The sequence below is a fragment of the Parasteatoda tepidariorum genome, chromosome 7, assembly GCF_043381705.1.
Source record: "Parasteatoda tepidariorum isolate YZ-2023 chromosome 7, CAS_Ptep_4.0, whole genome shotgun sequence".
Taxonomy (NCBI): domain Eukaryota; kingdom Metazoa; phylum Arthropoda; class Arachnida; order Araneae; family Theridiidae; genus Parasteatoda; species Parasteatoda tepidariorum.
Window position 1 is genome coordinate 52,428,952 of NC_092210.1, and position 27,939 is coordinate 52,456,890.

At 26.8% G+C, this 27,939-nt stretch overlaps 1 protein-coding gene across 2 annotated transcripts; it reads left to right on the top strand.

The window, feature by feature from the left end:
- The first annotated feature begins 3,827 nt into the window (after nucleotides 1-3,827).
- LOC107456517 (ras-related protein Rab-3) lies at nucleotides 3,828-22,727 on the top strand. Of its 2 annotated transcripts, none has more exons than XM_043045570.2 (4): nucleotides 3,828-3,980; nucleotides 5,611-5,832; nucleotides 8,801-8,919; nucleotides 15,684-22,727. In XM_043045570.2, exons 2-4 carry the CDS (start codon nucleotides 5,611-5,613, stop codon nucleotides 15,994-15,996), a joined length of 654 nt encoding a protein of 217 aa, XP_042901504.1. In that variant the 5' UTR covers nucleotides 3,828-3,980; the 3' UTR covers nucleotides 15,997-22,727. The 2 variants fall into 2 exon arrangements, with proteins under 2 accessions (XP_042901504.1, XP_071039536.1); XM_071183435.1 differs by lacking the exon at nucleotides 3,828-3,980 and adding an exon at nucleotides 4,050-4,192.
- Nucleotides 22,728-27,939: the final 5,212 nt, after the last annotated feature.

The window sequence follows — 27,939 nt, forward strand, 5'->3', positions numbered from 1 at the left end:
TGAGACTCACAATATCTTTATTCATCCTCTTTAAAATTCTAATAAAACTTTCATACTTTTATATCTATATTTCATAAATCATGATTTTGCTAAAAGTACAAATTATTACAAGAGTTTAAAGTGGTTATACTACTTTAAACGCAAATATTATTACATACTCAATGTAAAGCAATCAAATGGAGTTAAAATCAAAGTCAAGTGTTAAAATAGTAGAGAAAGCAAGCAAAACAAAGGAAAAAAATGGCCTATGTTACATATTTAATGGAAACGCGTATCTATCTGAAAGAGGTAAACCGCAAGACGAACAAAAATATTTCAATAGATAACAAATATTTTAATAATGAAAATCCAAGTTAAAAATAACATCATAAAAACATCAAAAATGTTCTTTTCAGAATATTTTATATTAAACGTTTATTCTTTACAATAATTTAGTTCTAGATCTTTTTTTCACCTCACACAATAAAAATTAAGTAACGAAATAAAAACTAAAACGAAACAAATAACGAAATAAAAAAGAATTTTTCATACAAATTTTCATTAAACCTGTTATCGGCTATTAAACAAGTTGCGCGTGAAGACGTCGTCTTCGGTGGTCATATTTTTATTTTTATTTCCTTCGTTTCCTTTATTGCTGCATTTATTCTTTCGTTTTTTGAAATTTCTGCTGCTTTGAAGCGCGTTTTTTTCAAAGAAGTTTTGTCAATTTAGAATTAAATTTTTTGTATTCTTATAGTATTGAAAACTAGAGTTACTTTTAAATGCGAGTTTTTGTTATTGCATGGAATCGACACCAGCATTCATTCCTCTCAATGGTGCCTTGTCCCTGTGTTCTCCAATGGTGCCTTGTCCCATGAGCATTCGCTCATGATTTTTTTCAATTTCCAAAGTTAAATAGCCCTATTTTTCATTTATGCATTTCAACTTAAAAATGTAAATAAATAAAGTGTGTCTGTCATACAATTGTTTACGTTTACAATTCTCTGAATCAATTTTATTACAAATCTTCCCTTTTCTATGCCATTGACAGATTTGCTTTCCTTTATAATTATTAAGTTAATTATAGAGTTAACTCCACGTTACTGGTAGATTAAATTTTTTTAAAATTCGAATTTGAATTTTTTAGCGCAAAAACTATTTCAAACTCTTGATTATGTTAGCAATAATTGTGTTCAAGCTTCAAACAATATTTCATTTGTTAAATTAGCGCGTTCTTTCAAGAATATTTGTCATACAAAAAAGAAAAAAAATAAGAAAGAAAAAAGAACTTGATAAGACTAAAGTTTTTTAACTCTGTGGCTACACTCATAGTTTTGAAGAACAAATTGGTTTTAAGAATAAAAATGTTTAAAAATCAATATACTTTTTTAAACAAAATATAAAGAAATGATAAAAAATAATAATAGCAAAGGGGGAAAGACCGATCGCTTTCTATCTGCAAATTTCATTGGAAAGAAGGAACAACGTATCATAGTTCATTTACCTTTATATGCAAAATATGGATTGCTCATAATTTTTCCCTTTAAGATTTTAGAGCAGGGTTACATGGTTGACATTAAATTAGTTTTAGTAATATTTACTGAAAAAAGTTTAAGTACAAAGTTTTTAATCAAACGTTTGAAAATTTTTGTGTAGTAAATAAATTTCTAACAATGTGTTTCAAATTTCCCCACCGTTAAAAAAAAAGAAAGCTTAATAGTCTCTTTTCCATATTACATACAGTTCTGGGTTACTCTTAAACAGATATTGTCCTTCTCAACAACCGATTTTATACGTTATTTCGTTTCTTTCAGATATATGTTTCTGAATATAACGTTAGGATTCCTAATCATTTTTTACGCTCTGATATAATAGTTCAATAATTATAGCAAAGAATAAGAGGTGTTTCTTTCGAAAAAATGCTATTATATAAATGATACCTGAAAACTCCCCTACTCTCATCTGTACTATCAGTTCAACTTTTGAAATATCGGCCATTTTGATTCGCATTTTTGCCTCATTTGATTAAATCAGAAAAAATACCTAGGAAACAGTACTTCACTTTTCTGTATAGCTATGTAAAATATTTAAATAAGAGCAGGTGCAAAATTATATTTTTTGTACACAAAACGCTTACAACTTCTAAACTATTAATCCGATTGTCTTGGGATTCGTCTTATATAATTACATGAACAGTTGTATCGGAGAATTAACATTGCCTATTCAGATAGTTTCTGGATAGCACTATTAAGTGTATACATCTGTCCATGCAAAAATTTAAAAAAAGTATTGTTTATACACAAAAATTCTTTAAATTTTTTGTTCTATTAACAAGTGTATAATGCACGAATGCAAAGAAAAAACTGTCTTACTGTTTTAGACATCAATACCAGAAGCGTAAACAAGTTAAATTTGTACTATATCCACGTGAAATCTCCAACAGTGATCCCATTTTTGAGAAATATTCATCTGAGAAGGTGGGAGATGAAATTTGTAAAGATTCTATTTCTGATGATATGACTGAAGTAAGCTCTGTCCATCAGATTCAAATGTCTGGAATCAAAGTATCTCAGAGACTGAACTTCTGAACACTATATATTTCATAATTTTCTATTTCATTATTTTAATTTTCTTACTTTAATTGATATATTTTTGAACGTAAACTAACTATGCAATTACTCGACTATAATTTAAATTAGGTGGGACGATGTTGAGAATTATCGTCTGCTTAATTTTTAACTTTGATTTAGTTCATAAAATTAAGTTGATATGGTAGCAGTTTTTTCTTCTTTTTTTTCTTGAGATTGTTCGTTTTCTTTTTGTGGAGAGGAAACAAAATGGCTTTGTGCTTATATTTATTTATTTTTGATCATTAATATATTTATATTTACGTCATTTTATATCCTTGAGAGTTTGTATTTTATATATTTGTAAATAGAACTGTAAAATAATTCATTCTGTGTGTGGTAAGTTGCTTAGGGAATAATCAAGAATCCTGAGATCATTAATTAATTCCGATTCGAAGTGCAAATCGAATTAGTTTTGACACTAGGGAAGATCATTTGCTTGAGATAATAAATAAGCATTTTAAGCACAGAAACGTTTAAACGTTTCTGAACCGTTTCTGAACAGAAACGTTTCTGAAACATTTAAATAATCAAATTTCTATTAAGAAGGACACACGATGAAACCAATGTGCTGCTTTCTGGGAAATTCCAAGGTCGGCACAGTGGTTCTTCTTCCCCCTTTTACTTTTTTGATTTCAGCAATCATCGCTTAAGGAGAACTTTTCTACTCGATATTATTCTAAATATTCAAAAGTTCAGAAAAATCCAACTTAAAAATCTATAATAAAACCTAAGGAGTAATGTTGCTGTAGATCAGTATTTCTCAAACTTATGACTTTTGTGTACCCTTTCTAAATGTTTCGTAACGCTGTGTACCACTAATAAAAAAATGCATGTATTTTTTACTATGAAAAAATTGCACAAAAGTTAAAAGTCACAACTGGCTGTTGACACCACTAATTAGTAACTGCTAACTCTGCAACAAATAGCCAATAGAAAAATACGTAATCGTTAATTTTCATGGCTAGCTTTGTTTTTTTAAAAAAAAATTAAATTTTCGCTTCTTGCAAGATATTTCGCATGAGAACGCGTACTCCCGCTAAGCTGTGTCCGTACCCCGGGGGGTACGCGTACCACACTTTGGGAAACACTGCGTGTAGATAAATACAACTGTTGATGATCGATTTCACAAGCCAATGAGCTGATGTCTTCTTGTTTACACAAGTGCCCTCTACAATGTCTTTAATAAAGTATTGATTGTTTATTAGATATCGATATAAAAAATAATCACAATTGTAATCGTTTCAGCGCCATCATTATTATTCATTAATCATTTCAAAGAACCTGTTATCACCTGTTGGGGACATTGACATATTTATTGGAAACTAATAATATTGTATAATTAGACATCAACACTAATTTGATCAAATTAAGGTAAATCATAAAATCTCCATTTTTAAATTCATCATCTGTGGTTTTGCTGTAATCTTAATTTAAATGCTTTTCTCTTAAAAAAACTGCAGATGTTCTCTGTGGTTGATTTTGTTTATATTATGCTATTAACATTATATTATAATAATAATAATATTATAAACAAAAGTGCTCCCACAATTTTGTAATTTAGTCGGCTTTCGATTAATAGCTAAGTAGGAAGTTGTAAAAATTATTTAAATACTTGTAAATTATTATTTGTGCTTTGCATTATTGTTTTTGCTTTTTTTTCCTACCATGAATTTTTTTTTCTAATTTAGTTTATAATTAAAGTTTGGTTGTTCAGCGAAATTTTTTTCATGTCTTTAATTTCATATTTTATTTTCATATCTTTACTTCATTTCTTCATTTGTAATTTTTTAATAATCCAATTTGTATATCCGTTTCTTTTCTTTTAATCAATTATGAATTTCATTTTAAATACAATCGTAAAATACAATACACACTGGCGAAATATACTATTCACAGAAATCCATTATTTCTATCTTTAGAAATACGCTAGGTATATGTACCTAGTATGAATTAGAAAATCTTAATTGTATAGTAAAATCATTTTTTTTCTTCTTCCTTCTCTTAAAATTTTTAATTAAAACTAGCCGAACTTCGTTCTCTTCATTATAAAATTTTGTATTTCTTGAAAAGTTTTTATTTTCTATACCTCAGTTCTCTCTATTGCATTATAAATAATTCAAAGAGGTTCAATTACGCTTTAAAGGAGTGATTTTTTTAATGTCTGCTCATTTTAATTGTTTTGTTTATTTTATAGACACTGTGCAAACTATTATTATTTTAAATGTCTTTCGAAATTCAAAAATTCATTAAAAAGAAAGTGTTCTCTCATTTTTTTTTTTTTTTAAACTTTTTGTCTATTGACACAAAACTGAAATAACAAATAAATATTTATGAAAGCCTTTTTTTTCCCAAGTGAAATTAATTTTTTTCCATGTGTATCAAGTATTATAATATAGAATTCTACTTGAATCGAGTAAAGATTTATAAATGTTGAATCTTATAAAATGCATTTGAAATAAATTTTTATTATCTCATTTTGTAATTTCATAAAAATAAAATTTGACTGTTAAAGTCCCAATACTTAACAATTAGTTTACTTTCTTTAATTAATGATGCAAAGTCAAAAATATTTTTATAGCTATATAAAATAAAATTTATCTTACTGTATCTAGATATCTAATTTTTGTTGAAAATATTTTCATTATTCAAAAGTGAAAAAGGAATTAATTGGGAGTTGAAAAATTAATAAATAAGAAGTTAAAAAATTAAAATTAATTAAAAAATCATTTAAAAAATTATTTTTATATTTTTCCTGCATTAACAAATTTTTATTTGAAAGAAAATTATTTGCTTAAAATTATAAGCAATTTCTGAATATTGCAACTAAAAAGATTCCAAATTTTCACTGTGTAAAAAATTAAGTATATTAAAAACTTACATGTGAAATGCTTCATGGGGAAAAATATAATTATTCAAAGCAATGTTTGTGACTAAATTCTTTCTTCTAAGTTTAATTCTCAAGTAAAATTAATTCTAATGATTACTTTTTCACTATTTTTAGATGGCAGCAGGTCCAGATAGATGGCAAAAGGATGCAGCTGATCAGAACTTTGATTACATGTTCAAAATCTTAATAATAGGCAATAGCAGTGTTGGAAAAACTTCTTTTTTGTTTAGATATGCAGAAGATTCTTTTACTTCAGCATTTGTGAGTACTGTGGGAATCGATTTTAAAGTGAAGACAGTCTTTAGACAAGATAAAAGAGTAAAACTTCAAATTTGGGTAATTTTCTTATTTTATTCAATTTTACTTTTTTTCTATTTTTTTAGTTCATTTTAAGTTATGCATATAAGTTAATTATTTATTATTTTTCTCCTCATTTTTACATTTTGATTTTGTAGATATTTTTATTTATAAAAGCAATAAAGAAAATATTAAACATTTGTGCAATTCCATGATATGAAGGACAACATAACAAAAAATAAATAAATAATTAAACGTTTAATAGCATCCTTCCATTGACAAATTTCTTAGTTTTTATTAACTATTTTAGATGTGAATTTAAAAATTGTAAGTAGTTTTTAAGTATTTTGTAATAATAATGACAAAAAAGTTTATTAAAATTTTAATATAGTTTGCATTTGTAACATCATTTACTTAAAAAATTTAACACATGTCGGAAGAGCTTTTTCTCTATTTGTCGCTTTCTGTAATCTGTAAATATGTTTCCTGTTAATTTGATTTTTTTAAAAATAAATTTTTAAAAAGTAATCCTCTTATTGCTTATAAAACAAGGAGAATTTCCAAATAAAAATACGAATTATGTCCTTTCCATGCCATTTATGTAATGTCAGTCATCATGGAATTGCCCATTTATACATTCTAAGACTGTGATCAGATTTCTATGATCTATTTCATTTCGACTCTATTTTGGACTCATCAAATTTCAAAAATTTATATACTTAAAGACAATGCCAATTAATTTATACAATTAAGATCTTTGCTAACAAGATATTTATTGAAATGATATTTATTAATAGTTGAACACATAGATTTTTTAAATTATAACAAAATTTGTCATAGATTTTTGCTTTATAAAATCTCAGATATGGTAAAGACACTAAATGGCAATAAGAACTGTGGTATAAATTTTTTTTGCAAAAATTTTCAGCTGCATTTCTCACAAATACTCACTTTATTTTTATTTCAAAGTTATTGAAACTTTTGATTGAAAAAAATATTTGACACAGTTACAATTTTATTAAAAATTTTAAAGGGGACATACATAAATTTTCATTTGTAATATTTATTTAGGTTTTCTTAATTTGCTTAATTCTCTACACATCTTCATAAATTCAGTTTAATCATTATTTATATATATTTATATTGCATAAACTTTTATTTAAATTTAAATTGTTAAGTGCATTTTTTAAATTTATATTTTTTATCTAAATCTAAAGAATACACCCAATGACTTTATTAGTTTTAAAGTGTTACTGTAATTTTAAATTTAAAAAGAATTTTTTTTTTGCATAATTGAATTACGTAATTTTTAGTTAAGGAATAAATGAGCAGCTTCATGTTGTATAGTATGTAAAATTATGTTATTATTATGGTGGCCAGTAAAATCAAAAATAGATTTTTTTCTTCTTTTTTGGTAGAAACTAGTTATTCTGTGACAATTATGTTAAGCATTTGAAAATATTTTTTGTGATTCATTAACTTTATGTGTATTTTATAAAGAACTTTCTCCAAAGGAAGTAATTTTTATTAGTTAAAAGAATAATCCTATTAACATGGGGATTAACTTCTGTTTCTGACTCACACATGATAGATCTAGAATGTATTTTTCAAATTTTTGCTATAGTAAAAATTTTGAAAACTGCTGACTAATAAAGAATTTTATAAATTCCATAAAAAGGAAAGAAGTAAAATTCAAGTAATTTATGTTTTCAAAAGATTATTTTGATCAGGGATGCACCGAATATTCGGCACTTATTCAGTATTCAGATCTTTCAGATTGAAAATTTGGCCAAATATTTGGCAAAGTATTTTTTGAGTTTTTTTTTAAAAAAAATAGATTTAATGTAGAATAATTAGAAATCGTAATTTTTATTATACATTACTAGTAATAGTTTTTACACATATTTAAGTTCTTCAACTTGCACACAGCTTGCAAATTTATGTTTCAGAAGATAAATGAAAAACTGAAATTGCGAGAATTGAAACTTGATTACTTTATTATGAACCACAAATTTCATATTGCTAGTTTATTTTAATTATATTCGGACAAGTCAATTTTTTTACTTTTGCAACAATTTTTGTTTAAAGGATTTTGTTTTTTAAGAGAGAACATTTTTGCTGCTTTTTGTTTTTATTCTAGCACAGCATTTTAATGGAGTGTTTCTGATAGACTTGATTATTTTATTTTCAATTTTTGCCTGTACCGTAAGAACTAGTAACATTAAAATATTTTAGATGTGTGGAAAACAATGTTTTTTAATGTTGAAGTAATTTTTTGAGGGCTAAATTTTTTTTCTCGCTTTCTCTTTTGCTTGATTTAACTTTACTTTTTATCAGCAGTTTTATTATGATACATTTTTAAAAAGCGTTTCTAATTTATATTTGTTTTTATCCTCTTTTTTTTTTTCAAAAAATATGACAGTGTGCAAAATTAAATTTAGATTTTTAGCTTTGAATTTTTCCTTAAGAAATTAAAAGCTATTTTTGTTTTGGTTTCTATCTAGCTTTATACTTTTTCTTGAAAACACAGATATTGGAAAATTGAGATATTCAGTTTTAAAATTTTTTTTTGAGAATTAAGATCGATTTCTATTTTTTATTTCGCTTTTATGTATAACCTTCTGTTTCTCTGGGCGCTTTTGTGATAGTGCAAAATTTTTAAACGAGTATCTAATAGACTAAATTTCTTTTAACGTTTTATGGATATGTTTTCCGAAAAATATTAACTTCAGTTTTTTATTCATCTTAAATATATCATAACCAAATATTAACGAAGAAATTTATTAACTGCAGGAAAATTTTTACACAAGTATTTTAAAAGTTGTCTAATTTCAAATTCTAAAAAAAATTTCAAAAAATGTGTGCAGAACTCCAAAAATTTTTATGTTTTGATATTGATTGCTCTTGCATTATGTTATATAATGTTATTTTCCTTTGAAATACCTATTTATTTGGATTACTAAAATTAAATTCTTTTAATGCATTATTGTGTATCTATATTTTATAGGATACTGCTGGACAGGAACGATATAGAACTATTACAACTGCTTACTATCGTGGTGCCATGGGTTTTATTCTTATGTATGATGTGACAAATGAGGAATCTTTTAACAGCGTTCATGACTGGTAAAAATTTTATTTTTCTTTATATTGATTTCAGAAAAAATAGTATCGTGTTTTATATTTATTCAAAATTGCGTCCTTCCTTTATTTGATAATTTCCTTCATTCAATTCTCTTGAAGAGAACTATTAAAAATCGCCATATAAAGTTTTATGCCAGTGTTTCTTAACTATGTTGATAGATACTTCTGGTACTGTGGAAATACCTAATATGGACAATTCCATTGTAATGGACATAACATTTGCTGACTTCGACTGTGTATAATTTGATTAAAAAGTCATAAATACTTTTAATATTTTTTATAGGGATGATTCTTGGGAGTCCTCTGCACTTGTTTAAAAACTATAAAATATAGTCTTTTTTAAAAAAATAATAAAGACTGACTGTTAAGGATGTAACTTACATAAATATCAAAATTGCACAGTAGGCAGTTTCCATATTTCTATGAATTATAACAAAATTTTAAAAAAAAGGGTTTTTAAGAAGATTATATTATTATCAAAAACATTCAAGTTGTAAAGATTATGACTTTGAAAATTTCTGAAACGTGCAAATTAATTGGATATAGTGATAAGATTCTGATTTTCAAATTGTGGATCAGCTTTTACAAAATAGAAGCCATAAGTAAATAAAAGATTACAAAAGAAAAATGGTTTTATGAATATATTTGATAAGTAAGAAAGAGCTTTGCTTACAAATTTTTGAGTAAAGTACTTTTTTGTACACTACACTTCTTTTATAAAAATAAATAAACATATAAAAAATTATTTAAAGATTTATTAAGTAGGAAGTTTATTTCTTGATCACGTTTGCAATTAAATGAGAAATAAATAATGCTCATGTTTTAATTGTGACATAAGAAATTTACAATGCCATAATAAACCTTAAAATATGTAGAAAAATAAAAAAAAATTAAGTTTTTCCTTTTAATCTGATAGGCTCAGCTGGTATTTAATTATTCACATTTTTGGAATGTTTTAAAACTATGTGCATCAGAAAAACAGAAATCATCAGAAAAAATATCAATGTACTGAAGATCGTGAAGTTTCTTAGCTCTGTAAATAAATTTTCATATGGCAAATAATCTAAGGTTGTTGCATATGAATATATTCTTCGTACAGTGTGTGCAACTGCACAAAAGTGTGTGTAGGATAATTAAGTCATTTGTCCTGTGTGAACTTTGTACTTCATTTCGTTGTTGCATGACAGAGAAGTTCTCCTTAAAATACACCTGATGAATGCATCTCTTATCTGATTTTTGCATTCACGAAAGTAATTATGTTCCTCAGTTTTTATGCAACACTGTTCTAGAAAATGAAATTTCGAAAATGTTTAAACACTTTAATGTTTTAGTGAGCCTTAAATTAAATTTTAGAGCAATTTCAAGGAATAATATATCCTATAGAGATCACTATTTGTACAAGCAATATAAGAAAGAAAAATACTTTTTCTTATCAAAATTTGGTTGGTAGGTAAAATTTTTAAAACTTAACTTTCATAATCTTCAATTTTAGTAAAAAAAAATAATTTATATTTCATGTCAGTTGGAGGCTTTTCTCTTGACAGACTTGAATATTTAATTAACATCAAGGGTAAAAATTATGTTAATTTAGTCATTCATTGGTGTGAAATACCAGTAACTATCAGATACTACTAGTGTGTACAAATTTTCTCTGGTTAATATAGTCCTGTTGATATTAGTCGTTTTTTTTATTTTAACCCACTGGCGGAAATGGGCAAAATTGGGAGAATGTTTCTCCCCTACACACAGTTCCCCTATCAGTTAACATGGGAAAACCGGTTTTGCTATGCAGAGAAGACTGCAGGTTAAAATGCGACTTTTTACGTGCAGAACCGTCAGTGGGTTAAATTAATAAAATGAATTCATATTAAAATTAAACCACCAAAACGTGAATTCGAAATTAAAAAATCCTAAAGAGCAGGCCATCTCTTTGCATTGATTGCTGGTCTTGGAACCTCTGCTAATTATTTTACGGACCAACAAACCACTGTGAATTTTGAGTTTTGATATCAAATATTGCCAATCTTTAAAATGCTATTTCTTTCCAAAATATTATAAACTTTAGAAGGAATGTAAAGAATAGTGGTTTGGCCGAATACCGAACATATTTAACCAAAAAGATCTACGGAATACCAAATATTCGACAATCGAATAACAAGTTGTTGTTTTTTTTGTAAAAAATCATTAATAAATATTTTTTATGTTTAAATAAATTTAGTCATTATTGAAAATAAATCAAAACCTAGCTGTAGGAAACCTAAAATTGGTATGGGGTAAAAAATTAACTCTAAAAATCTAAATTTTACTTTTTCACGTTCTTGTAATTTTAGACAAAACTGATGATAAAAGAATAACGCTAATTAGAAATGCTCTTAAAAAATGCTGTGTCATGGTAAAAATACTGATTAAAAGAAAATTGAAAGAAACAGAAAATTACGGTTTTCTGTGTTACCAGTTATCTGTCTTGCCGTACAGGAGAAAAGTGGCAGTGAAAGTGTGAAGTATATCAGAAACGCTTTGCTGAAATGTGCACCATAACAAAAACAACAAAAAAATCCTAAAACAAAAAGTTTTGAAAATACGGTAAAATTGACTTGCTAGAACAAAATTTTAAAAAATAGCAGTACAAAACTCATGGTTCAGTGTAAAATTATCTAGTTTCAATTCTTTAAATTTTGCTTTACCATTTATCTTCCAGATATCAAATTTGCAAGCCATGGGCAAGCAATAGAACTTAATGATTATACATGTTAAAACTATTTCTAATGATAATATGAAATTATGATTTTAGATTATTCTTCATTTAATCTATTCTCCAAAAAAGAAACTTTGTCGAAAAATACTTTTCCAAAAAAATACTTTACCAAATATTTAGCCAAACATTTGACCAACAAAATATTTGGCAAAAAGACCGAGTACTGAATAGTGGCAGAATATTTGTTACATATTCTGCCACTTAGTAAAATATTTCATCTGAAAATATTTACCCTGTAAATATAACACATTCTAAATGATATAGGCTTGAATTTTATCACAAATAAAGGGAACAAAGGTTTAGAAATATTTTTTTTTTGTTGTCTTTCTTACATATATTTATACCTAACAAGTGTCATTTATAGTTTTTAATTTTGGAATTTTTGCATCCGTAGCACAAAGTGTTACTTCTATTGCACTAATTTTTTAGAAAGTTGAATGCTTGGAAATTTTTTTTAATTGCATTTGACTTGTTACTAATAATGATAAAAGGATCAGAAAGAATTATAAAAATATTGCTTAATTTTATAAAAAAATTTCCATTTTGCTTCATTTTTGTTATGAATGGAACAAAAAATTTGCAATTGCAATTCTAAACTTACGAATTATAGTATAATCTTACCAAAAATAATCATCAAAATAGGTTGAATGCTGGAAGTATTTTATTAAAATGAAGTATTTAAATAAGAGCTTTATTTCACATTATTTAAGTACTTGAAAAAAAAACTGAAACTTAAATTCTGAGTTGAAAATAAAGGAAATGCTAATAGAAGTTAAACTGCATAATGTTAAGATATACAAGGTAGAGTCAATAAATTCCCAAAATACTCGCCTACATTCACACAGGTGTTTGTTGGAGGGAAAACATTCTATTAGAGGTTGGTAGCACTAATAATGAAAACACACAGCCATTTGGAATTCATTTCTGGTACTGTCTGTATTAGCTGCAGGTTATTTCTGACAAAGCAAATTTTTCATTCTTCAGACTTTGAAATGTCGTGTTTAAAACAGCATCCAAACATAAAATTCTACATTTTGCTTGGTAAATCTCCTTCTGAAATGCTATGCTGAAGAAAGTGAACGGAAATGATGCCTTGAAAAAAACGTCTGTGTATGAGTGGCATAAGCATTTTCGTGAAAGTTGCACAAACATTGAAGATGATCTTCTAACTGGGTGCCCCGTTCTTCCACCACAAATGAAAATGTTGAGTGCATTTGCAAATGTTGAAAGTTTGTGCATGCCAATAGGCAATTGTCCATTGATGCTATTGCCTTTGAACTTGGAACTTCACACAGGGGTGTTCACAGCATTCTTCATAATGATTTGAACATGTTTGCATATGGTTCCAAAAATGTTATCACCTGAACAAAAAGAAGTGAAAGTGAACATATGCAAGGATTTAATTGATATGGCTGATAAAGGTGACAGCACTACATTTTAAAAGTAGTTGTAGTTAACTACAAAAATATGTAGTTTTTTGGGACTGCTGATTTTAAATAAAATAATAGAATTGTTTTCTGAATATTCAGTATGGAGATAACATGACATTTGACATATTATGCTACCAGATTATTATTTGCTTCATAGCTAGAGGTCAGTTAAATATTTTCACTCCCTTAAGGATTTTATCTAGTTCATGTAAGTCCAATTTCTATGACCCTGGGGTACCCAAATTACCTTTTCATTTTTGTGTTTGATTTAATTAAATTAGGTTGAAAAAAATGTTTGTGTTTGATACTGCAAGAGCCACTGCCAACTTTTGTGCCATTTAACTTAATGCTCATCCTTACGAAAAATATTCATTTCCTGCAAGTATAATAAATTCCTCTCGTGATTTTAACCTCTCTTCTCTTAACTCAATACAACAGTAGAACTTGTAAAAGTATTACTCTGTAGAAATACTCAGAAAACTAATTTTCTGTAAAAATACCTACTCAAGAAAAAATAGAAAATAAATTATAAAATCAGTATGTATATACTCTTGTGCATTGTATATATAGATTTCTTATGATAATTTTTAGTAATAACAATATTATGGAGATTTGGTAGTTTTATAATTTCATTCTTTAATGAGTTTCAACTGTATTAGAACAGTTCTTATTTTACTATAGTTTTGCTTTTAAAACTCAAATTCTAAAGTTAGTTGTACTTGATATAAAATCCTTTCAAACAATTTGCATTAATTTTTTTAAGTTTTTACTTTTTTTAATTCAAGACTAATTTTTGCTTATGGCATTTAAAAGAATGAATCATCTTACTAAATAAATCATAGCTTGAATGAAACAAAGCATTAAACAGTTTTTCATTGCAGCTGCACTAGGATTTTTAAAGTGGGGATTGTTATTATTCAATCAAATTCTTAGCCAATCTTAATATTTTCAAGACAATAACTATTATTTAGTACTAAAGCATAGTATGTAAAAAAATTACATATGGTTGAAAAATCAAATTACTACTTTCTAGAAAAAATAGTTATAAGAAATTAATAAAAATATTGCTTATGAGTTATTAGACTCATAATGATCCTTTGCAGATTCAAATGATGATTTGTTTATTGTGATGGTTAGAGTTCAGTTCAGTTTGGCAACAATTGTCGCCAAATGTTCTATGATTGGTTTAGTTTAATGGAAAATGTTGCACAAATAGAATAGGTCTTAGTTTTAAGATTTTTCAATTGGAATAACTGTTATTTTTATATTTTTACTATGTCGCTTATTGATATATGAGGATAACAATCAGGATATCAATTATAATGTGAGGATAACAATTAATATGTATATAAATATTACTCGAGCATAAACTCTGGTATTTCTTCATGTACTAACGGTGTAATTGTTCATCAATAAAACATAATTTTTTTGCTCTTTTAAAATTTGCTTCTTATTAAAGATTTTAGATCATTTTTAGCTTTTATTTTGTCTGCTTTACTCATTTCTTTATTTATTTGGTCAGTGTGCTAAATATATTTACTAATATTATTTTAGCTTGATTTTTCAAACTTAATAAATTCTAATCTTCAATCATTATTAGGGGGGAAATAAACCAAATTAGTTTTAGGGTGTAATAGATGGCAGTTAATAACTTATAATGTGTACCAGAACATGAAACATGTAATTGTAAATTCAATATTTTTTTCACAAGTTTGTCTGCCCTATAAATTTTTTAGACCTCTTGATGAATACCTAGGTGGTCATATTGGACCACTAAATTTCAATTGCTGATGTGAACCCTAATGATCGGGCATTTTTGTCTGCATTTTTACTTTATTTCTTTTAGACTGACTATCTGTATATTCTTAAAATTTTGCCCTTTTAGGAAAATCTAATAAAAATTTTAGTTTTCATCAAAGTTTACAAGTTTTATTTATTGCCCTTAATAAATTTTGATATGAACCACAACTCATTTCATGATATAAGTTCATATACAAATTAAATTATATTTTCTAATTATACTCAATATCTTCAATTGTTCTACATGATTAGTTTTGATTATGATTAGTTAATTAGTTTTTTAATAAATTTTAATATATAGATTTTAATTCGATTTACGAAAAGTTTTCTAGTCTTGTTTGTTTCTGCCCTAAATATTTGATCAATAATAAATAGTGATAAATAAGTTAAGAAATAGTTTCTAGTTGTACTCAAGTTTTTCAGTTGATATAAATACATTTTTTAAAAAGAAAATAGATTTTAATTTTATTTGTTTAATGTTTTTTTATTTATTGTATTACTTACAATTGAAATATATTGCATACCGTCCAGAAGTTTTCTAGTCTTGTTGGTTTCTGCCCTAAATAATTGATAAATAATAAATCATGATAAATAATTTAAGCAGTAGTATCTAGTTGTACTCAAGTTTTTTCAGTTGATATAAAAAATTTTTTTTAAAAAACAAAATTAGTTTGATTTTAATTTTATTTGTTTATTATTTATATATATATTATTATTATTTTGAAGTGCATACTTAGGACTACATACCTATTTCATTGCAGGGTCACCCAAATAAAGACATATTCTTGGGATAATGCTCAAGTAGTGCTAGTTGGTAACAAATGTGACATGGAGGATGAGCGAGTAGTATCCACTGAGCGAGGAAAGCAACTTTCTGATCAACTAGGGTTAGAATTTTTTGAGACATCTGCCAAAGAAAATCTGAATGTGAAGTCAGTTTTTGAGAGATTGGTGGACATTATCTGTGACAAGATGTCAGAGAGTCTTGATTCTGATCCCAGCTTGGTCAGTGCCTCTAAGGGCACTAGACTGAATGAACATACAACTCCCTCTAACGCCAACTGTCAGTGCTAACCTTTTTTTTTTAATGAGTGTTAACTTATTTCCATCAACCTGTTGCTCTGAAAAGCTGACTGCTGTGGTCCAGATAATATACATCTCCTCTGCTTTGGTATAAATTTAAGCTTTAATTCATGTTGAGAATGGTAAACTAAAAATACTGAAAATTATGCAGATCTTCATTATATTTTGCCTTCTCTTCAATCTATAACTCTAGTATAAATAATCAAATATTTGTGTGTACAAATAAAGTGTAATTTCAAAATCAAGAATGACTGTGGAAATGTGTGATAGGTACTAGACTAACTAGATTTATACGAGTCATAACCTTATACTTTAAAAAAAAAAAAATTATTTTATGGTAGTTTAAAGTGCTTATTTTAAATTCCATGTTATTATTAATTTATTGTTATTATTAATTTTATTATGTTTTATTAACTTTACTAGTATTGTATTAAATAGGTATATTTTATTTTTATTGAAATAGTTAGTGGTGCTTGTTTTGAAAAAGTCATATAGTTTTAAAACTTTTTTAACGGTTCCTATCGTTCTTAAAGTTGTAAGTGTTTTAGTAAGTATAAATGACTACCATTAGTTGATAAGGATGGTACAAATCTACTATGCATAGTGCTAAATATATGCAACATTATATATTTTTGTTTATTTTTTTTAACAAGGAAAAGACATGTTTATGAAAATAATATTGTTTTTTAAGTTTTTGTATGTTTTAAATGGTATGTTTTTGACTAGATTACAACAAAGGCCAGGTATTTTCCAATAATGAAGTTTTATTGGTTATTTATTTTTTCCTTTAATTATTCTTTTTACCCCTGAAATGCGCAACATGCACTTCAGAAGCTGTCAACTAAATTGAGATAAATAAAAGTACTTTAATAAGCTTGTAACTATAAGATAATTTAGAAATGTAAGAGAAATATATCTAGGCTAGAAAAGAAAAAAATATAAAAAATATTTTTTCAAACAAAAATAGAAGTTATGCAAAAGTTTTTAGTTTTATATAAGAAAAAATCATCACTTGTTCTTAAACTCATTTTAATTATTTAAAACTAAACTAAATGCAGAATATCTTATACTGCAAAGAGTTAAAATGATATTTACTGCTTTTTTGCAACCCTTAAGGCCTGGTTTCTTAGGACAGGACGCCGTCAGCTGGTAATCAGCGCTAACCTCTGATCGGTCCATTTGTGAGTTTGATAGTATACGTCATCGAACGCTCATCTTGAACTACAATTGCCGTCCAACTCAACTGCAGTTGGATTACAACGTGACGTTAACCACAGAAGCAATGGCGGACAACATCCAACAGCACATTAAAATCAGCCAAGATTTTGATTTTGACATTAAACATAGCTTCTTCATTAAACATAGCACTCTTCATTTAGCTCAGCTATAATGTGTTTTTTCTTGGACAAAGTCATTATTTGTTCTCTAAAACACTGGTCGACGATAACAAAATCAATACAAATTCAAAATAAATATTTGTTTACGTTAGTAACGCATGCGCAATGAGAGATAATGTCTGCGTTATACCGACTGCTCACGCTGAGCTAACAAAAAAGTCTTTTTTTGGCGTCAGATCTACGTCAACTTTCCGCTGACGCCCAGATAAGGCGCTAGTTCTAAGAAACCAGACCTTTAGTTTTAATTTAAAAATGAAGTAAAGCAAATAAAAAAATATATGCATTATAGTATCAAATGTAAGTAAGAGGGAAAAAAGTTTACTTTCTCTTATTTTAAAGCTGGCTGTTTTTTAAAACATATGAAATTGTCTTACAAACCTAGTTTTGCTAAAAGTAAAGGGTTTCTTTGAATTCCATTATAAAATTGGAGTTTATTTTTTTTAGTATAATTGTGCAAACTTGTTATTTTGTTACTTATTTTTATTGTATTTATATTTAAATTAAGGATGCATTTATTTTTCCTTTTATTAGCTTATTTATTTTTACAGTATGTTTGGGAAAGTAATTGTTTTTTTTTCAGAGTCATTAACCATTCCAAATCTATTTTTTCTACTTTAATTTCTAGTCATATATTAATGATTTTACTTTTATATTTACTCATTTATACTATGATTACTAGTCAGTATAATATGCTAAAAGATTTCATTGAAAATCAGACATTCTATTGTAAAAAAAGAAAAAGTTAGGCTATAAAGTAGGTTTTCTATAAATATATTCATTTATGTTAGATAGAATTTGCTCTTTTTTATCTTTAACTTTTCTTGAGTATTATACTTGTTAAAAGTAATTCATTTATTTTGTCGGTGTAATTGGATGAAAAATCACATTGAAGTGTTTCAAGTACTGTAAATTAAATTGGTATCTTATTCTAGTAAAAGTTGGATGTTTCACTGAAATGCATATTTTTATGGATAATTAACTAAAGTATAGCTGTTTGGTAAGAAATTAATGTTAATGAAAGACAAAGGACTTCACTTTTTTTTTATTTAGCAGATATGCATCTGTCTTAAATACATTGAGTAGCAAAGTGCTGATATAAAGGGTATTTATTAAAAAATTTACATTGTGATGACTTGCCCTTTTTTATTTTATTTATTACATTACAATTAATAATAAAATATAGCTCTGTTTTTTAGTATTAATGAAACAAGCAAGCATAAATTAATTATCTAAGTAGGCTGCGTATTATAAGAAATGTGTTATTCTTTTGATTAATTATGTATGTATTTAATGAAATATGAATAATTTTTGTAAAAAAATGGTTAGTTCTGTTGAAAGCTAAACTATCCGTGGATAAAAATTTTCTTAAATATTACATTACCTTGCAAAAGAAAAAAATCACTGTTTATTTTTTGTTTGACTTAGTATCTGATTAAAAAGCAATTCAGTAAACTTTCTGTTTACATCTGAAATTGAAAATCATGAATACTTATCTAATTTAATAAATTAGTTTTTTTCCCCCCTTTTGCAGGGTAATGCATTCGAGAAAATTTTTACTGTTATTTGATTAAAAAAATTCCACTAGCAGAATTGTGTAATTTAATTCAAATGTTAGGCATTTTTTTCTGTATTCTTTTCTTTTTTTAATCAATGTTAATTATAAAATCTATTATGGAGCTTAAGCAAGAATTTAAAATTATCTTTTTTAATGTAATAACTTACTATGCAACTTATATTTTCATTATTTTTATTGCCTCTGTGTGTATATTTAAGCAAAATAATTAAATTCAAATATTTAAAGAAAATTTTCTGAAATGAACAATTGCAATGTAAATTCTATTAGGCATTTTTTGTTTGCAGATTCTCTTTTAACTTCAGAGAAGGTTTTTGAACTAAAAAATTCTTACTTAACTAATTTTGTACATTAAAAGTTCAAATTTATAAATTTTATACTCAATTTTTTCATGTGTAGATAGATTTCTTAAAAAATTAACTATGTATACAAATTTCTCTGAATTTATTAATATTACAAGATTCTTACATCTTCTACACTGTTTTTTATCATCAGAAAATTTAGTAAAATTTTTTATTTAGCATTATAAATTATATACATTGTTTATAAAGGAGAATAACATATATGCTACTATTGTAGCTTCAAATCTTTTGCTATAAACATTTCTAAAATTGGTATGCATTTTCAAAACTAAAAAGTCTTTTTTGAAATATATATTTAATGAAGTATTTTCAATAATTGTACAATTATTGCCTTTAAGCTTTTTATATATCTGAGCTTATATAAACAATGACTTTTATTGTTGTTGAAATTGAAGTTATAATTCATACAAATTTATCAGGCACTATGCTTTTTAAATTTTCTGGATGAAGCACTTAAAAAGGGGAAATTTCATTACCTTCTGAGTAAAAAAAAATCAGCGTTTAAAAAAATTTATGTAACAAAGTAATTTTGTTTAACAATTTTCTTCATCAAGTTTTTTATTTATTTAATTTTACCTTGTTATTACACTCATAAATTGATTTTTAACTTTGTTTTTTAAATGGCTAATTAATGCAAAAAAAGGTTGTTATAATTGCTACTCAATGGTGACGCTACATATTTTTTTAACTGATATATGCTTTTACAGTCAACAGTAATATAATTTATTATTGTAATCATACATAGATCAAATAGTAGATAATAGTTAACTTTTTCACATATTATGCAATTTTTCTCACCTGTAGTCTCTTTTAGGATTGATTTTCTTTCTTTTTTTTTCCCTTCAAACACGTAAATTTGAAACTTTTTAAAAAGTTTCATGTTATATATAATACTTGAGAATATTTTAAAATAATTATGAGGAGTTTTCTTGTTTCATGTAAAAAATAAAGTTCATAAAAATAGGGACTTGTACTAGTGTATTACTATGCAAAATATGCTTATTATCATTTTCAGAATATATATAGTCGGAAATATTTCAATTTTAATCCATCTGATTTTATTCGCAATCTATTTTAATATTCTTTTTGTATAATGATGATACCATTCTGATTTTTATATCCAGACTCCTTTGTTATGATTGACGCCGCAAGAAGTAATCATAAGAGCGAATGACGATATATTAAAATCTCAAAATATTTATTAAATAGAATGGGATTTCGGATTCATAAAGTCATTTTGCAGCGCTGCTGTATTCATTTTATAAATAAAGATTACATTTTTAACTAATTAACAATAATATATACTCAAAATGCTTCGTTTATTCATGAAAGAGATTATTTAAAGTTCTCATCTGTTAGAAAAGCTAGTCTAATATTAAAAAATATAATTCTTTTTAGGTTTAGTTTTAAGAATTTTCTAAAATATTTTTTGTTACAAAGCTAGATTAATAAACAAATTACAAATAGTTGCTTTATTCAAATTAATACACATGTAAAAATAGAGCTTCAAAACTCTAAACAATTTTGTACCTACAGTTTGTTTGTAAACTATTACTTTTTGATTAATTTTTTTAAAAATTGTTTGAACCATTGAGTATTAAGTCTCATCAGTGCTAGTGCTAACTAGAGTTCCTATATTTTAATAATTAAAAAAAAATTTGACAAGCAACTCTTTAATTTTTTAGATAATGGTTGCAAAAGAGTGTAAAAACCGAATTATTTACTGTACTTGGTTACGCTTCGAGGAAATCCTGCTTTCCTGCTAAGAATTGAAATTAATGTTACGTGCATTGTGCTACATTTCACCGAAGGACAAAAAACTATGCAAATTAATGTTGTGTTAATTTTTTTATCTTCAATATGAAAATATGCCTTTATTTTTATTTTGTTAAATTTTCTGCCAGAAATAACATCTTAACAAGAAAACTAGTGTTTAATCACAAAATTAACTTTTTAGCATATGAATAACTTTGATAAAAGTGCCAAATATAGCTGTCGTAGTTTTCAGGAGCTAATCATTTTGCAAAATATATGGGTATTTAACGCTAATTTTGAGGAGTATAATCGAACTTTGAACAGTTTAAATTAATTTTAATTCCAAGAAAAAGGAGTGCTCATCCAATACTCTGCTGGACAAAGAAAACTCCATTTTATTTATAGAGGAATTTTTTTTTAATTTGTGACTCTCAACGAATCACAGATTTATTTGATAAATTTTATTTTATCCCATAACTTTTGACTTTCTAATCTACTTTTAGATGTATATAGGAACTTTAGTGGTATCTATCATATGATAAAGAAACATCAACCCTCCGAGAATTAGTGCCAGTTTTTTTCCCCCCCTCAAAGTTACAGCTGCTGGTCTTCCTGCAATGAAAATTCAATTTTTCTTGCTATTCAACGGGCAAATCGTGCATAACAGGAAAATTTAAGTGCATTTTAGTCAAAATTGTGAAAGATTAAAATCGTGAAGACATCAGGGCTATAGACCAAAAAAAAAAAAGACAAAACAGTTTCTGTAATTCTGTATAAAATTATCTTTCAGATTTTAAATGTTTATAATTAATAAGTATCATATCAATTCCGTAACGATTACCTGTATTTTAATTTATTGAATGATATGTCAATCCACTTCAATTACTTAATATTTATTTTTTTCATGCATGTACTTAAATCTAGGCTTTAACACTGTCCTCAGCTCAAATGGTGACATATCCTACTTTAAATCAAAATTTATTAATTTCTGATTAATTTTCTTGTACAGTCTGTATTAATCATTATATTTTTATAAATCCCCCAAAAAGTGTACTAATGAAATGAAAAGCTGATAATATTAAGAAGATGAAGAAAAAAATAAAGCAATATTTAAAGCCTTAACTCTCCACCCATTGCGTATAAATTGCTGGAGTGCGTCCTTTTGAATTTATAGCTTCAATTTATATATATGTTAGAATATATATGTTAGGATTATTACAAGTACAATGATTTCTTATCTTTGTCTAGTTATAGATTATTTCTCTGTTATGCCTACATATTAGTAAGTGTGTTATAGAAAATTTTTAAAAATATTTTTAATGTTTTCCTTATAATTCAAATCTAGTCACTTTTTCGCTTCAGCACGCTGTATGAGCAACCTAAGCAAATTGTTGTTTCTTTTAGATAATTATGTGTATAAAACTGTGTTATATTTCATTGTTTTTAAGTCTTATCTGTGTTCATTCTAATTTATGTTCATCGCTGTGTGTGTGTGGTGGGATTGTGAGCAATGTGAAGGATGTTAGCAGAAGCATTTTTATATAACTTCTGCTTGTTGTCTATCAGCTTTGTATTTCAAATGCAAGATGTATATCCTTCAACAAAAAATTGAATAAAAACAGGTAATTGTGGTTATCTGCGTTTGTTTTAAATAATAATTTGTTGATTAGGAGGATCACTTGATCTAATCTTCTAGGCACATAATACTTCAATCTTAATAGCTTAATGGGCAGAATTTAAATATGTTAAAGCTTGGGCAAAGTTTAAAACCGTATGCTGTAATGTAGAACTTCATTTATCTGGATGTTGAACAACTAATTGATATTAAGTAAAAACACTTGTTTTCTCATCAAAGTTTTAAATCTCAAATGAAACAGATCATTAACTGGAAAATACATATTTCTCGCAAGTAATTAGCAAGTAATTAGTTTTAGTACTCTGAAACTCTTAACTTATATTCTAGCAAAAAGGGAAAAAAAATATTTATTGAAATGTTTCTTCGGTTTGTATTTTATTTTTAAATTGTATCATTAGAAAACTGAAGAGAGATTGTCCATCCAGTACCTTCCAGTGTTAAGCTTTTGCAATACCTTTACTCTTCCAAAAAATTTTGTTTTTGTTTCATGGAGCAGCAAATTAAGTGGAAATTAATTAAAAGGCACGCTTTCAAATTAAATTACATGATAACTTATGAAGCATTTTTTCATTAAAGTTGCGTCAATAAATTATATTATTTTGAAAGTAGATAATGAATATTTGCAGACCTTCTTATTTTGAAATGCGTATTTCTCTAGAATTATTGCAGGGGATTCCATTGGTAACTAAAACGACTATTTTGGAGAAGAGCCACTATTTCTCTAAAAATATAGACAAGAACAACTATTTTTGATTCAATTGCTAAATTCGGCGACATTTTTATTTATAAATTTTTTTTTTTTTTTTTTTAGATTTTNAAATTTTTTTTTTTTTTTTTTGTCTATTCGAGATTAACCAATAATTATGGAACTGCGGTCACTCAAGAGATGTAACGTTCGCTTCCTATTGAGGTGCCCAGGTTCGAATCCCAGCGATGGATGGTTGATACGAATTCTACTCCCGGCCACAGTGTTGACGTAGAATAAATACACTCAGTAGAAGGATCATAGGCTAGAATCCCCTTGCTGTCGGCTAACCGTGCGAGGTTTTCGTGATATTCGTCTCCATGCAACTCAAATGTGGGTTAGTTCCATCTAAAAATCCTCCACGAAGGCTAGTTTGTGCCAATGCTTGATCTAGGAGTTTCCTTGTTTTCTGGGTTGGGCTCAAAATTACAAGGCTTCGGAATTAAACATTGATAGTCTTATACGCAGAATTGGGTCGGCTGCTCAACGCCGGTTATAAAATAAAATAAAACCAATAATAAATTTGAGATTTTATTTTCCCTCCATGGTGAACACATAAGGGGTGGTGCCTTTTTACTACATTCTTATGTGATGTCATGAACTAATGATTTTTTTCTCCACTTCATTTGACTAATGCAATTACAGTGGAATGTTTCATGTCTTTGGAGTGGACTGAAGCATAGACTACAGGGGTGAACTATTGCCAGAAAGGATATTCTACGGACCTGTTGTGTTTATCAGATACTAATGTAAAAGATCTGAAGTTAAATTTAACGTAAGAAAATATAGTTCGAGTTGCTTAGGATTTTTTTTTCGTTTTTTAAACATTATTTTTTGCTTACACGGATATTCTGAGCCCATTGTTTTTAATGAAATAGCATTTTTACTGTATTTCTTATTCTTGTAATTTCGTTTTACGCAATTTTGACAAAGGGCTGTTCAAATATAGCTTAAGTACCTAATGAGGAGGGGTTTGTGATGTGCTTATTTTTGCTCACAAGGACGAGAGGTGTATGTACAATGCTTACGTCAGACATTAAAATCCCTTTATTTCCAAATTTTTCGTAAAAAGCAAAATCAAAATATAACAGAAAAATTACACTTGCTAAGTGTGGAATAAAATTGAATTTCGGGAAAGAGAAAAACTCTAAAAACTTTCTTCGAGGTCACAGTTTTGAACACAAAAAGATTCCTAAGGAATATTTTACTCAAACTTTTATAAAATGAATTAAAAAGTAAATTTTTTTAATACAAAGTTACATCTTTTATTTGAATTTAATCCTAAAGTTAGATTAATAGTAAACACAAGGACCAGAGATTTATGGTTTGCTTGTTTTTGCTGAAGAGGGGGAAGGGAGAGTTCAAAGTTACCAACAATTACGTCATATTTGAACTGTCTGTAATCGTTTATTCACATAACTGTTTTATTAAATTTAAAAAAGTGTGTTAAATTTGCTTCATTCTGCAATTTAGTTTAATATAATAGTTATTTTATTACTAATTTCTAGCAAATTTTTTTTGAAATTCCTAGTTATATTTGTTTAAAATGTCATTTAAATTACTTTATTCTATTTAATTGAAAAAAAGCTTGTTGTTTGCAACTAATCTAGGATAAAGTTTTCTACACCTTAAACAATTTTAGAAACAATTAAAAAAAAATTTGATAGAAACAAGAAATATAAAAATGAACAGAAATATCATCTTTGCCCTTTCTAACAACAACAGCTATTTGTAACTTTATCTAATCTCCTTATTGAAAAGCAAAAGATCATTAACTCAAATATGAAAGGCTGTGAGCGAAAAATTTTAGTGGCTCAAATGTAGGATGATAAAAGGAAAGTTCTAATTTAAACTAGAACATTGATTCAAATTAATTAATTTAATCATTTTATAATAAAATTTAAGTGTTGTATATTTTTATTTATTTAATCCCCTTTATTTAAGTGTTACTTTTTTATTTAATAAGAAATTCATGCATAATTTTATTAATATTATATACCTACATAGAATTAAATACAATACACACTTTAGAATTGTGCTACTTTGAATTTCTTAAACGCTAACTGTATATATTTCTGTGCTGTACATCTGATTACTGATAACTAGTTTTAAAGTTAGCACATCGGGTAAAATATTCAAATTTCACATAATGATACATAATAAGGACAGATTCGAAAATTTTAATGAAGAAAGAACGGATGCTGATAAAATAATATGTTTATCTTTTTTTAAAAAAAATTTGAAGCTTAAAAGGATGGGCAGCAAGTGACATATACAGGGTTATTCATAATTCCCACCGCCTGTAAACGCCATTTTTCTTTACTACAACTGGCTTCAGTGGTACATGTTACTGCCATCTACCAACTGCTTAAATTAAAACTTGAATACTTTTTGAATAATTTCATATGTTCTTTTTTGCTATATTCGTCTTCGTTTTTTTACTATAACGCTTTGAAACCCCAGAGGGAATTATGAATAACCCTGTATTATTGAAACTGTATTTAAATGGTTTATGTGATAATGGATATGTAGGGAAATAAAAGAAAGAAGAAGAAGGACTATTAACCACTGACCGAAATATTTCTGTGACTCCTGGGAGTTAAATAATGCTAATTAAATTATTATTCATATAACTCATTGCAGTTTATAATTCTTGACAAAATTCTAACTCAAGTTTAAGTTATTATTTCTGCATTCGTAAATAAAAATATCTGTATAGCGTATTTTTAAAGCATTGAGTAAAGTATTTTTGTTTTATATACGACTAATACAATCAGAGGTCTGTTTTTGTAGTACACACACACAGATATATATATTATAATCGTCGTTGAACAGCAGACCCACTTTTGGGTTTACGACTACTAATGTCCAACTCCGTAGCCATGTAATTTTGAACCCAATCCAGAAGACAAGGCAACTTCTGGATAAAGTATTGGAAGACGTTTGCCTTCATGGAGGTTTTTTTTTATGGAACTAACTCGCATTTGCGTTACATGGAGAGGAAAACCTCCCACTGATAGCCTGGCGGCAAGGGGGCTTTAACCCATGATCCGAGGATATTTTATGTCAACACTGTGGTCAGTGCAAGCCATCTCTGAGATTGACCCCGGTTCACATCATTGGATGGCGAACGCTCTATTCCCTGAGCCACCATGACTCACATAGCATGTATTGAAAAAATTTTCTTCATGTATATTTCCTCTTTATTTATTTCAGTTTCTGAAAACATTTACGAAGATGATATCAAAGCACATTCAGCCGATTGAGTTTAAGGCTTTTGCATTTTTGCATAAAAATTATTACTTAAATTAAATTATTGTATCCATTTAATAAAGAGCAAATGTCTAAGATTATAAACTATTTGGATTTTTTGTATCATAGAATTATAAATAATGTTAGAATGTGTTAGTTGAGGGAGGTTATTTTGCCGATTTTATGCTTCAGGCAGCTTATTTAGACACTATTTATATATTTTATTTTATATTTAAAGCAACTAAAGCGAATATTTTTGGAGGTGGTAGCCCTGCGATTCAAATAGCTTTTTTCTTTCCAAATTTTTTATTATGCTATACAAAGTTGTGTTAATATAAAAATTCTTGAATATTTTGAAATAATATAATATGAAAATTTTTAGGTCCCATAATTTAGTAGTGTTTGAGCGTTTATTGTCAGCAGATATGCATAACATACACGAACGCTGTTCGTGAAAAGTTTGTCATTATCACCGAAATATTTATAGTATTACCCATTATTTAAAAATAAAAAAAACATGCGAAATTGTATTTGACTTGTAGGCATCAAAAATTTAACGGATACTGATCATTTATACAAAAATATTTATTAAATGTTTGCATTGAAATATTTCTGAACGACTTAGATTTTAGTTATACAAAGGAAGCCAAGTATAAGTTAAAACAAGGTAAGTCAACTAGTTTTATATAGTCAAAAATTAAAAAAATATTAAAGAGTTTTTTAAAAAAAATTAAAACACTTAAGTGAAGAAATTTGTGAATTTCGAACAAATTTCGTCAAAATTAGGTGGCGACGTAAAGGTTGAAATTAGTTATGAGAGTCAATAAATTGCTTGCAGAAGGTTTTTGAGTTCGCACAAAGTTTTTTTATTTTATCAAAGTCTTGTATACATTGCTATATCTATAATCCATGTAAACTTATCTTTTACAATTATAAAAGTTCTATAACTTAGTGCAAAAATTTTCTTTTTATGTTTCTACCTTTATTTCCGTCTTAACAGAGAGGAAAGTGACAGAACTTCACAGATTTTTGACAAAACGTTAACATCCAAGTCAATTTTGTTTCAAAAATCAAGCTAAAGAAAACTAATATAATGATATGAGTTTCTTAGCTAGCTAGTGTTGATTGAGTGAGGTTAATAACAATTGAATGCTTAGATTATACATTTAATTGAGTTAATTTTTATCTATTCTTTTAAAAAGCAAATTTCAAAT

What these genes read in the sequence shown, in the direction of transcription:
- LOC107456517 (XM_043045570.2), top strand. Translation starts at nt 5,611, where the DNA reads ATGGCAGCAGGTCCAGATAGATGGCAAAAGGATGCAGCTGATCAGAAC. An exon ending in GAGTAAAACTTCAAATTTGG is followed by an intron (nt 5,833 to 8,800) that starts GTAATTTTCTTA and finishes TATATTTTATAG; the next exon opens with GATACTGCTGGACAGGAACG. An exon ending in TTTAACAGCGTTCATGACTG is followed by an intron (nt 8,920 to 15,683) that starts GTAAAAATTTTA and finishes ATTTCATTGCAG; the next exon opens with GGTCACCCAAATAAAGACAT.